General features: G+C 44.6%; 1 protein-coding gene across 1 annotated transcript in view; it reads left to right on the top strand.

The window, feature by feature from the left end:
• The window catches only part of SETX (senataxin), a 199136-nt gene that overhangs the window by 128168 nt on the left and 57983 nt on the right, over positions 1 to 12985 (top strand). Inside the window, exon 15 of the mRNA XM_040324416.1 lies at positions 4461 to 4562. Coding sequence (XP_040180350.1) covers positions 4461 to 4562 — 102 coding nt within the window. The remainder of the gene's footprint in view (positions 1 to 4460; positions 4563 to 12985) is intronic.

The following is a 12985-nucleotide window of genomic DNA, read 5'->3' as shown; positions in this document are numbered from 1 at the left end:
TAAAAGAACACGTTCAAAAGATCCAAAAGGGGTTTGATAAACCTAGTGGGCCAGATTCAAGAAGCTATTGCGCCCGCGCAACCATATGTTGCGCGGCGCAATAGCTGTTTTGCTCCCGCGTAGCGAATGCCCCTGATTCAGGAACATCGCTACGCGGACTGCAGCCTAGGATATGACAGACATAAGCCTCCTTATGCCTTCATATCTCAGGCTGCATTCTTGCGTTGTCCGCTAGGGGGCGCGGCCATTGTGATCGGCGTATAGTATGCAAATTGCATACTACCACCGATTCACAAAAGTTGCGCGGCCCTGCGCACGCAAGGTACGGAGTTTCCGTACGGCGACTTTAGCGCAAGGTTGCTCCTGCTGTAGCAGGGGCAGCCAATGCTAAAGTATAGCCGCCCTTCCCGCTCGTGAAATTAAAATTTCACGTCGTTTACGTAAGTGAATCGTGAATGGCGCTGGACGCCATTCACGTTCACTTAGAAGCAAATGACGTCCTTGCGACGTCATTTGCCGCAATGCACGTCGGGAAAGTTTCCCGACGGAGCATGCGCTGTTCGCTCGGCGCGGGAGCGCGCCTAATTTAAATGATTCCCGCCCCCGGCGGGATCATTTACATTAGGCGCCCTTACGCCCGGCTATTTAGCATAGCGCCCGCGCAATTTACGGAGCTACTGCTCCGTGAATCGCGGGCATATCAAAATATTTGCGTGGGCGCAGAGCAAAAATCGTTGCCCTTTGCCCACGCAAATATTGCGTGGATCTACCTGAATCTGGCCCAGTGTCTCTAGACACTTTGCAGAAGTCCATAATAGAGACCCCTCCCAACTCAAATTTTGGGGGATTGTGCCTTACACTAGGCCGTGGCGAGGAGGACATAAAGTGAGGTCACTTAGCCAGCTTAAACTTTTTTTGAATGATTTTTAAATCCATCAGGTTTCTCCCTCTACCTACAGATTTATATAACTAGGTATTCAGCTTCTTCTTTTCAAATGCCTATTACAGGTTGGAGTATGCTTAGACATATTACATTAGACCACACCCTGTTACCAGTGTATTGTATGTTTACAGTTCTATTCATATATTTATCAATATGTTATTACGTCACCAGTGTTTACTCTAGAGCTCCTAAAGCGTTTTTTGTGTCGACTCTGTTTTACCTATTTTTTTAATAAAATATAGTTTTTTTTCTATATCCACTATACAAATAGTATACATCTTTTTGTACGTTTTATTTTATTGGGACTGGAGTCGCTCCTGTTCCAACAAAGTCTTCTATTCTTAAACCCATCTGGATCTGTTATGCTGGAAAATACCTTTCCCTATTGGAATGATCATGTGGGTAGATGCATGCAGGCGTTTCCTGCATTTTAATAAGTGGGGTACACTCTATTAGTCAGCTACCCAGTACTGCCACGTTTTTCTTTATATTTTTTACGTTTTATAAATTATTCCTTTTTGCACCAGGTATCAATAGATACCTACGTGTCTGTTTTTAAATGTATTTTACTGTTCCCTTGTCCGTTGTATGGCTCAGAGCCCTGCGAACACTCTGCTGTCTGAGCGCAAGTGTTTTAGTATTCCAGACCTAGGCAATATGGCGGAGGTTATACCAGCCTATCTGGCTTTACATAGCAATATAGCGGGCTCCAAGAAAATGGCCGACGGACGTCCAATTTAGCGGACAAGTTAGCAGACTATTTAAGATCACTATTCCTGTCTAGTGTCGTCCCCTGGTGAAGTCACGTGGTGTGACGACACGCGTCAGGATTGGAGCATTAGAGCATATTCTGATGGCAGGAAGACGCACTCGCTGCTCGTAGATGTTTTGTACAGCAGAACTGCAACAAATGTAAAGGGTTTTTATTGTGTTTTTTTACTATTAAATACATTCCTTTCGTGGGATTATGCGATGTGTGATGTGCCTCCTTGTCTTCTCTTTCTTATTATCTTCTGAGCGATACATCTCAAAAAAATTGGGAAGCCAGGAGGAAGAGAAATACAGGATTACTTACGAACTTGGCGTTCGTTGGAGACAGGCCCACTATTCATGTCCTCTGAGTGAGTGCATGGCTATGTGATTTATTACACTCAGGAGTGTCCTCACAGTATTGCGCCATATATCCCTTTGCTGTTTCTTTTATATGTATACCTGGTGCTGAGCCCTCCAGCTACAAACAAGTCTTTTGTACTACCTAATACATATCTGAGGTGGTTTGGCTGTCCGTGCTACAGCCGTGAGGTGAGCAGCTAGGGGCCACAAGAGGTGTTTGCACCAAAGCTATCTCTCCTCTCAACACTTACGTCTGTTGTTTTTGTACACTTTAGAAGTCTGTTTTATCACATATACTGTGTCATCTTTCTTATCACGTTTTTAGTGACATCACTTGTAATAAAAATATATATATACATATATACATATATATATATATATATATATATATATATATATATATATATATATATATATATATATATATATATATATATATATATATATATATATATATAAAAACTTTTCCCTTTTGTTCCCCTTGATTTGATGTTTGCCGAAGTATTACACATTGTGTTGTATAAGAGTTTTCTATTGCAGTTCACACATTTACCTACAGGTTCAGTGGGCCTACTAGTCACACTGTCTTTGTTTGTTTAGTTTTAGTTATACAGCGCAGTCACCATCACTTCAGTTGGGATCAGTGCTGCAACCATCTAGATGCGTATGATTGTTTAATTTTTTTGTATTCCCGAACGTCTCGTTTAAGATCGATTCCTTCAGAAGCCAAAGCCTTCCAACTTGTATCTTCCTAATGTGGATGTGACGTTCCTGCACTTAAAGTGGATGTAAATGTGATTCATGAAATTTGAGCTGGGCGCATATATTTTCAGTATTCTTATCTCTCATCAAAGCACTATGTCCCGTAGCTGTCTCCTGCTCCGTTCTTCTGTTATCAGTCTGACTTCTGACAAGTTCTTCAACGCATATGATGAAAGCAGCCAGAGATCTGTGTTGGGGAGGATGCTATAAATAGATTAGCAGAGCCTTGAACTATTCAAGGATCAGCTCTGAAAGTCTCTACCTATGAGGAGAGGAGGTGTGTGCCTTTCCTCCAATCAGCTGTTTTGGCTGTAGGCTCAGACTTCACTGCAGTGTTGAACAGGAAGAAAAAAAATCTAACAAGATCTGAACTTTCTAACGCTATATAAAGTTGAAGACCGCAGATATAAATGTAAAACTTATGTAGGAGGATTTGTGGATTTGTTTCATCCCTGTGTATCATATAAGGCTTTTCACTTCACTGGGTATATGTGAGGGTTTACATCCACTTTAAGTACATTTCAGAAGCTGCATTGCAAGTGAGGGATGTCACAAAGAGGACCTTATGTCTCTATCTGCAGCTAAAACAGGAACAGGGAATGCTTTAATGTCTCCATGGGAACTGTCCACCTGGTTTTAGACCCGTAATGAAAGAAAAATGGCTGCACATCCAGAGATTCCGATTGCCTTTTATTGTTCAGTGATGACACCAAAGACACCAATATGAAGTCACGTGGACGTGTTTCACACTTACATCTTGTGCTTAAGCAAAACCTGGTTTTAGACCCCTTTTCCTTGGCTAATCTGAGGATTCGTGAAGGAGTTGTTGGCACATTTTACTGTTCTAGATTCCCTCATGACAATATTATTTTCTGTCCTGAAGAGACTGTTCTTTGTGACACAGATTCTGCAGTTTCATTGTATCTGGGGATTCTGCAGCATTCTTAGTTCTTTGATACTTATATTCAAGTTTAGGCAGGATATATTTTCAGCACGGTTCCTCTTGGAGCTCACCCCAAGTAGCCTTTTTGGTATGTTTAGCTCATCCCCAGCCCCATCAGGGTTGTAACCTTGCTCACCAGTTTGTGATAAGGATATACCGTTCCCTGCTGCCTACCCTTGTTGGGGTGTTTCCCATGCGCCTACCCATTTGGTCATGCCAACTTTGTGGGATGGAATCTTTTTCTTTTGGAAAATGGTTCCAAGTACAGAGCTCGTCACTTGACCTTTTTAATAGTGGCGGGTGAGTGAGGGCTTGGCATTTTTTTGGACAAATGCTGGGTATAGAAGGGGTGTGTGTGTGTGTGTGTGTGTGTGTGTTTGTTTTTTTGACCAGTTTCCTCCTGTAGAAGGTTGTATAACCTGACAGTATTTGACTTCTGGTGTCTTTCAGTGGATTTTTTAGACATCAGACTATACAGGTCTTCAAAAGGATATGTAACAGATATAATACATTTTTTTCCCCCCCAAACTCATCAACAAGATGTCTAAATGCTACATTTTATAGAAAAAAACATTATTCAGTAAAGTCATATTGCACACATTTGAAAGAACAAATGCATGGATTAGTATAGCTTTATTAAGAACCAAGAATATGTTGAAACTAAGTCTACTTTTTTTTTCTTCTTTCTTGTGTTTCAAGGAAACTGTGGTGACATTAACTTGGTCAGGTTGGGTTTCGAGAAGACCATTTCTTCGGACGTTGTGAAATTTAGTCTGGACTGCCAAGTGAACTACAGAATCAGTGAGTGCCATGGTGATACGATTGCAAGAAAACTGGCTTTAAAATGGTTGTAAACCTGAAAAACAAAAATCGATGAGTTGAATAAACATACCCAGTACTAATCATTTGAGCTTAGTATGACTTGTTGAAGCACTCCCTGTCACCTGCAATCCTCCTTGTTCTTAATGGACTAAAGCCAACACAAGGAGAAATATGGGGATTGACTTCCCCCTTCTTTTAAATGACAGACTGTGTGGAGCTGATGGTTGCAGGAGCTTCCCATGAATGCAGTGTAAAAGGTGGTGTATTCATACTGCTTTGTGTCTCTCCTGAGGCGTTGCATATTTGTTTTTTTGAGGCTGGGCTGAGGCTGTATAGCTGGGAGGGGGATCATTGTTTGTTCTTTTGACCTGCCCAAAAGTGGTTTTACGAAGGCTAAAACAAATGATTATTTTAACCACTTGTCTACAGGGCACTTTCACCCCCTTCCTGGCCAGGCCAATTTTTAGCTTTCAGTGCGGTCATACTTTGAGAGGACTTCCACCACTATTTTCACTGCAGCATACAGACTCCCTATGATCTCCTATTATGGGCTTTTGGCTCAATACCCAGCCAGGGCCTTGGATGGACACAGCAACAGCGTCTTCAGACTTCCATCACCTATAGAGAGCACAATGGCACAGGATCCCCAATAAGAAATAAAAGCTTCCATAGCATACAATCTTTGGGTGTTTTTAATGTTAAAAAATCGTAGTACACTTAGGACCCTTTCACACGGGGCGGATCAGTAATGATCCGCCCCGTGAACCTCCGCTTGCTCAGCGGGGATCGCTCCGCTGACCCGGCGGATGACAGGACGGTCCCCGCACACTGTGACTGGGCAAGCCCAGTCACATGACCTGTCAGTCTTCTGACTGGATTCTCCGCCAACAATCATCAAGTTCTCTACAGCGTTAAACAGAGTGACGTTCATGGGACATCACGTGCACTACAGTGTAATCTACATTATAAGCATGAAATAAATGCCGCAGTGTGGAGTAATACTGCTTTATCTATCAGAGAGCATTATAGTTGCATAGTTAGTAAGGTTGAATGACACTGGTCCATCCAGTTCAGCCTGCGCGTGTTTTGTGTGTGTTTTTGTATCGCTACTATTTTCATTATTCCTGTACCTTGTGTACAGCCACCGCCAGCTGTCGAAGGGAGTTCCACAACCTTACCTAACAGTAAAGAACCCCATACACATTTTTAAGTTTGAGCCACTTCTCGTTGAAACCAAAATTTTGCCTGAATGTCTTCCTTAGATAAGTTTTCTTTCAAAGATTGTGACATTTTTTAAAGATTTGTGTACTGCAATCATATTTCCTGCTAAGCGTATCTTTTACAGAGAGAATACGTTTAAGGTTTGTAGTTGCTCCTAATTACTTAGGTCCTTGAGCCCCCTTATTAGCTGTGTTGCCCTTCTTTGGAGTCTCTCCAGTTTAAGGATATCTTTTCTATGGGTTGGTGACCAAAACTGGACCACCTACTTAGAGAGATATTAAAGACTTTTCTTTTCTTTTAAAATAACAAACATGTAATACATACCTGCTCTGTGCAGTGGTTTTGTAGAACAGCCCGGATCTTCCTCTTGGGTCCCACGCTGGTGCGCCTGGCCCCTCCCTCCTGCTGGGTGCCCCCACAGCTTGCTGTGGGTGCAGCCAATCAGGCATGCTTCCGACCCTTGGCTTTGTGTGTCCATTCATACACGGATCTGCAGCTCGGCTCTGCCCCCTCTGTCTCTTGATAGGCTCACTGGCTGTGATTGACAACAGTGGGAGCCAATGGCTCCCACTGCTGCCAAAGGCCAATCAGAGTGCGAGTCTCCTGAGAGGCAAGGCTCTCGTTGACAACGCTGGATGAAAAGGGGCTCAGGTAAGTATTAGGGGGGCTGCTGCGTACAAGGTTTTTACCTTCATGCATAGATGTATGAAGATAAAAAACCTTGTGCATTTACAACCACTTTAAGATGTGGCTAAACCAGGGTTTTGTACAGTGGTAGAAATAAACTGTCTTTTTTTCATACATCATGGGACACAGAGTTAGGCTAATATTCATTACCTACTGGGTTATACTTCATCTACAGGTGAATGGACACCTGCCGTGATGGGTGTAGATTGGGCTCTTAGTTTCGAAGCTGCCCTGTCCCTGGACGTGTATGTGAAATCCCTTATTTTACTTATTGTGGGGTGTCCAAGTGATTGTAACAATCAGTCAAGCTAGCTAGAGGCTGGACACCTGTGTGCGGTGACCATATGGGGGCGTTTTGGGCTAGCTGTGGGTGTTTGCAAAGTTATTTTTTTCACACAACGGTGTGCCATTTTGCCTTGGTTTGCCATGGTGCACATGCATTCGCAAGAGCACTGCTGTGCTCGGCAGTTCGTTTGGCGGTCATGGTGCACGCGGCTTTGCGAAGCCGCACATGCACCGTAGCCTTTATCTGGGTGCACGAAGATTCGCACCATACACGAATACAGATGCACCCGTTCGCCAAGATCACTCGCGTGCGCACGCATGCACAGAACGTTCTGGCCATCTTATTTAAGCTGTGTATGCCAAGCATGTGGTGCTTCCTTAAGGCAGCTGTGGGACACAGAGCAGACTCTGAACCAGGCATTTGCAGCTGTTCATTTCTACTTACCCGGGTCACGTCAGTCACCAGGTGTTGCTTGGCAGGCTAAAGGTGCTTGGCAGAATTGTTGCATAGGGGCTTGGTGAGCCCTATTAAAGGGTCTCCCTTCTGAGGTGTGTTAATACTACACCCAGGTACTATTTATGTGGCTTGTAAATTTCTTCAAAATAGAGGAGCAGGATTAACACTACAGGGAAGGGCACACCTATGTCGTCGGTAGTTCCTGATGAACCTAGTCGTATTCCCTGAAGGACCAGAGGTTTTCAGGCAATCTGAGCTGCTGCCCCTATCTGGTATTGTGCCTACAGTCAATGCTGCTGCTTCACCCTTTTTCACCATGGACGAACTGTCCTCGGCCCTAGCCTGGCCAGAGCACAGGATTTATGGCATGATTTGCCTCCATCCCGCAGGGTGGCAAGAAGCGTGATGGATCCCCCTCCCCAGAGCCTCCTAGTTTGGAGCAAGAATGGGTTGAGGATGGGAAAGAGCTAAAGGTTTGGGATTCTGTGGAGGACCTGGCGGATTTCTGCTTCTGAGCAATCTAGACAAGAAGATATCCAGATGATGTCTGCCTCTGTTGCAGAGGCTTTTGATGCAGACTCTTACGGATATGGTTCGTTCTGCCTTTATGTTGCCTCTTAGAGGTTACTTGGCCCCCCTGGTCCTCTTTGGGGTCCCTGAAGCCTCTGCAGGCTATTCCCTTACACCCTCTGTTGGAACAGGTGGTGTTTGCTGATTGTGAACATCCTGACAGGACTTTTGTTCCTCCTAAAAGGTTTTCCCTTTCATATCCCATGGATGAAAAGTTTAAGAAGTGGAGCAAGCCAGCCAGAGATGCAGTAGTTTCTTCCTTGAATAAGAACTTAACTTGCCTGGTGGATAACGCACAGGGCTTGAAAGACCCTGGTGACAAGAAATTAAAGGCTTCCTTTTCTTTGGCCAGATCAGCTATTCAGTCAGCTGTTGCAGCAATTGGTATCTGCTAGTCCATAAAGGACCAGGTCAGACGGCCTGACATGCCTAACCGGGGAAGGATGATGTGGCTGAAAATAAGACGGCTATTCCTCGAGCTCTGTGTTTTGCTGTTGACGCCTTAAAGGATTCAGTACAGCAGGTTTCTCGTTTGGCTCTCATGTCTGTACATATGTGCAGACTTTTGTGGCTTAAGAACTGGTCAGCCGAGCTTCCTTGTAAAACGTTATTGTCAGGTTTCCCCTTTCATGGGGAACGTTAATTTAGTGATCATTTGGACAAATATATCCAAAAGATTTCCTGAGGGAAGAGTTCTCTACTTCCTGTGAAGAAAAGCACCAGGTATACCTCGTCTAAAACCTCGGACTGCTTCCCCAAGTGTCTCATTTCTTCCGGCAGTTCCGCTGCCAACAGGGCACTAGAGCTAGGGGCAAGGCCAGGGCCAGAAAAAGCCTTGGGTCCAAAACTCTTCTCAACCCAGTGCTAAGCCCTCATTTTGAAGGGACACCCCCATTCTATCAGGTGGGGGGAAGGCTGCTGCACTTTGCGGACATTTGGAAAACAAAAGTTCAGAACGAGTGGTTCACCTCAACTATATCCCGCTGTTACAAGCTGGAGTTGTGGGGGGTTCCCCCTCATATGTTTCTAAAATCCAGTGTTCCCTCGGATCATCCAAAAATACTTCTCGTTTCAGGCACTACATCATTTAATGTGCATCAAGGAGTGTTTATGGAGGTTCATATATCCAAAAGAGGCGTGGAGTTTTACTCAAGCCTGTTTATGGTTCAAAAACCAAATGGGCACACAAGGTCCATTTTTGATCTAAGATCCCTGAACCAGTATCTACTAATCCAATCCTTTCGGATGGAGCCTCGCTCCAGATCGGAGACTTTCTAGCCTACATAAATATAAAAGGTGCGTATTTACAAAAGCCTATCTTTCAGCCTCATCAGAGGTTCCTGCCTTTTTAGCAGTAGAGAAACATAATTTTCAGTGTTTAGCTCTACCCGTCGGGCTTGCCACAGCTCCCCGGGTGTTCACAAAGGTCCTAGCACCAGTACTGGGTCTTTTAAGGGCCCAAGGGATCTTGGTGCTCGGGTATCTGCAGGACCTCCTGCTCAGAGATGACTCAATACAGGCTCTAGAACAGACCATAACATGCACAGTGCGGTATTTGGAAGGCTGGATTATAAATACCAAAAAGTCAGCCTTAAAGCGGAGGTTCACCCTAAAAAACATGTATATACCATTCCATCCAGCATACTGCCGACATGTACAGTATGCTGTTTTTTTTTCGCTGTACATACCGTTGTATAGCTATTTCCCCCCCGGGCTTCCGGGTAGTGGCTACCGCGGGAGTGGGCGTTCCTATTCAGAGACTAAGTGATTGACGTGATGACAAAAGCTTCCCACTGGCACATAATGAGGGTATGTACAGCGGGAAAAAAAAACGGCATACTGTACATGTCGGCAGTATGCTGGATGGAATGGTATATACATGTTTTAGGGTGAACCTCCGCTTTAAGACCAGCTCAAAGTCTAAAGTATTTAGGTTTGATCCTAGGTCCAAGCAAGGGTATTTTTGCCACCTGTAAGGATCTTTGCCCTGAAGGATCGGGTGCATCATATAAGGGGCACCAGACAACCCTCCATTCGGCTCGGTTTGAGTCTTCTAGGGAGTATGGTGTCCTCTATGGAGGCACTGCCCTATGCCCAGTTCCATTCCAGGCCTTTACATCAAGTCATCTTGTTGGCTTGGAATAGAGGACAAGCCCTGGATTATCCAATGTTATCTCCCCGGGCACGCTTAAGCCTAAATGGGTGATTGCAGGATCAGAACCTGCGAAAGGAAAAATTCCCGGTAACTTGGAGAGTACTGACTACAGATGCCAGTCTCTCAGGCTGGGTGGTGACCCTAGAGGGGCTCAGGGGAAATGGTCAAGGACAGAACAGATCCTGCCCATCAACGTCCTGGAGTTATGGGCAGTACATCTGGCTGGACGGTGGAGCTTCAGGACTGCCCTATCAGGGTTCAGTGCGATAATGCCACTGCAGTGGCCTATATAAACCACCAAGGCGGTACCATGAGTCGTTCAGCTCTGAAGGAGGTGAACCACATACTAGCCTGCGCAGAGCAACATGTGCCGATTTCTATCAGCAGTCCATATCCCGGGAGTAGAGAACTGGAAGGCAGATTATGTCAGCAAACAGCAGATTGTTCCGGGGGAATGGTCCCTACACCCAGGGGTGTTCCAGGAAATTTGCAAGTGTTGGATGGCCAGAGGTTGACCTACTGGCATCCAGGTTCAACAAGCTACGGCAGTTTGTGTCTCAAACAAGAGATCCTCTGGCAATCGGAGCAGATGCTCTGGTAGTTCCATGGAACCAGTACTACCTGGTTTATGCTTTCCCTCCGATCCCTCTCCTTCCACATTTGCTGCACAGGATTCGGAGATTGGAGATTGTGAGACAGACAATAGATGGGCCATGGACCCTTCCACATTACCCCCAAACTACTGTCTCAAGGTCCTATATTCCACCCCAATTTCCAGTTTCTATATTTGATGCCATGGCTATTGAAGCCAGGGTGTTAAATGACCGAGGCATCTCGGGACCAGTGGTGTCTACCCTAGTGAATGCTATAAAAGCTATCATTAGGAAGATCTATCATGCTTGGTGTGAAGCCAGAAAATGTCATCCTCGGAATTGCGTGATTGGGAGAATTCTTATTTTTCTACAGTCAGCTGTGGGAATCAGATTGACCTCTGATTGTACTCTAAAGCCAGATTTTGGCCCTGTCAGTATTCTTCCAAAGGCCTTAAGCCTCCCATGCTCTGGTCCGAACCTTTATGCAGGGGGAAACTTGTTTGCTCCCCCCCCCATTAGGTCACCTATGTGTCCTTAGGACTTGAACTTGGTCCTGTCTGTGTTACAGAAACAACCATTTGAGCCTATCAAGGAAATCCCATTAGACTTGCTGTCACGCAAGCTAGCCTTCCTGATGACATCACCTTGGCTAGAAGGGTGTCGGCGTTTGCGGCCCTTTTGTGCAGGGAACCATACTTGATCCTTCACCACGACAGGGTCGTGTTACGACCTGAAAAGCAAAATAAGCCGTGCAAATGACGTGATGGTGAGAGTGAAATCAACTAGCATACGTAATTGAAAACATAGTGCTATAGTTTAGATTGAAGTCACTTGTAACGAATAGGTTGCCCTATTCGCAATATATTCTAATGAGTCCCAGTGAAAAAAGATGAAAAAATTCAATCAATGTCTTGTATTCAAACAAAGGGCCCATCAGATGGTGGTCTGGTGGCTGAAAATACTGTTCTCCTTCAGATATAATGGTGACATCAAACCAAAAGGAACCATAGAACAGTGCAGAGATAGAAAGGAAATCCTCCACCTTCCAAAGAAACTGCCTCTTACCGAAAGGGAGGATCCCAACCAGAGATCTTCTGTTGGTGTGTGGCTTTTCTACCCAGCCTAGGGGTCTATGCAGCAAGATATCCGGTATCAGATAGATCTCCCACCGTTCACAGATGATCAATAGTGATTATAACCAAGGTGAGGGAGGAAAGAAGGCTGACATAGCGTAATCCAGTAAAACCATTTATTATATAAAAAGGTTTAAAATCGCACTTACAATAAGTAGATAAAAATTTGCATGTGAAATATGTAGCCGGCCGGCTAACACAGCCCGTTCACTCCGGGACACTGTATGTAGTGATGACGTCAGCAGGCCGCTAGCCTACGCCATTTAGTCACAATTGACTTCGTTCTGGGGCACTGTTACGACCTGTTCAATCCTTTTTCCAAAAGTGGTGTCAGTCTTTTAAATCAGGACATTCATTTGCCTTCTTTTTTCTCTCAGCCTTGTTCAGCTGAAGAAGACGACTGCATTCCTTGGACGTTGTGCGGGTGGTCAAGGTTTATTTGTCTAGATCTGTGGAAATCTGAGGATCAGACTTCTTTTTTGTTTTACCAAGAAGGGGCGGGCAGCTTCCATTGCCAATTGGGTCTGCCAATTGGTCATTCAGGTCTATGGTCTGAAACGGGTGAGAGCTCATTCTACCAGGGGTATAGAAACTTCCTGTGTTTTTAGGCATCGGGTATCTGTGGCTCAGATTTTTAAGGCTGTTACCTGGTCTTCAGTGCATACGTTCACAAAATTTTATCAGGTGGATGTTGAGCAGCGAGGATTCGGCTTTCGGCCGCAGTGTACTGTGGGTTGCCGTATAAGGTTTGATGGCTGTTATTTGGCAGGGTGTCTCCCTCCCCTCAAGGCTATTGCTCTGGGACGTCCCAGTAGGTAATGAATATTAACCCAACTCTGTGTCTCATGATGTATGATTTTTTTCGTTATACTTGCCTGCAAAATCCTTTTTTCTTTGAGTACATCATGGGACACAGAGATCCCTCCCCACTTTTTTGAGGATTCAGTGCTTGTTAAAAAACTGAAGTAATAGCAGCAAGAAGAGAAAAATGGACAGCCGCACTCCGGAGTAACTTTTCAAAAAAGTTGTCTTTTATTTTCAAGCAGGAACATGCATAATCACCACAACCATAAACCAGGACAGCCGACGCGTTTCGCACTTTAGCTAGTGCTTAATCATGGCTCAAGCAAAGCATTTTTAGTGCTTTTTGCATCTTGCAGATTTGCACTACAGAAACGTGTTCCATAGGAAACCATGTTAAATGAACTCTACTGCAAATCTGCAAAATGTAAAAATCTCCAAAACTGCATAGGTGTGAATCCAGCCTTAAAGCACAAATGCAAAAATACCTTTGAAAAATC

The sequence above is a fragment of the Rana temporaria genome, chromosome 9, assembly GCF_905171775.1.
Source record: "Rana temporaria chromosome 9, aRanTem1.1, whole genome shotgun sequence".
In the NCBI taxonomy this organism is placed as follows: Eukaryota; Metazoa; Chordata; class Amphibia; order Anura; family Ranidae; genus Rana; species Rana temporaria.
This window is presented reverse-complemented; position numbering and strand designations above follow the sequence as displayed.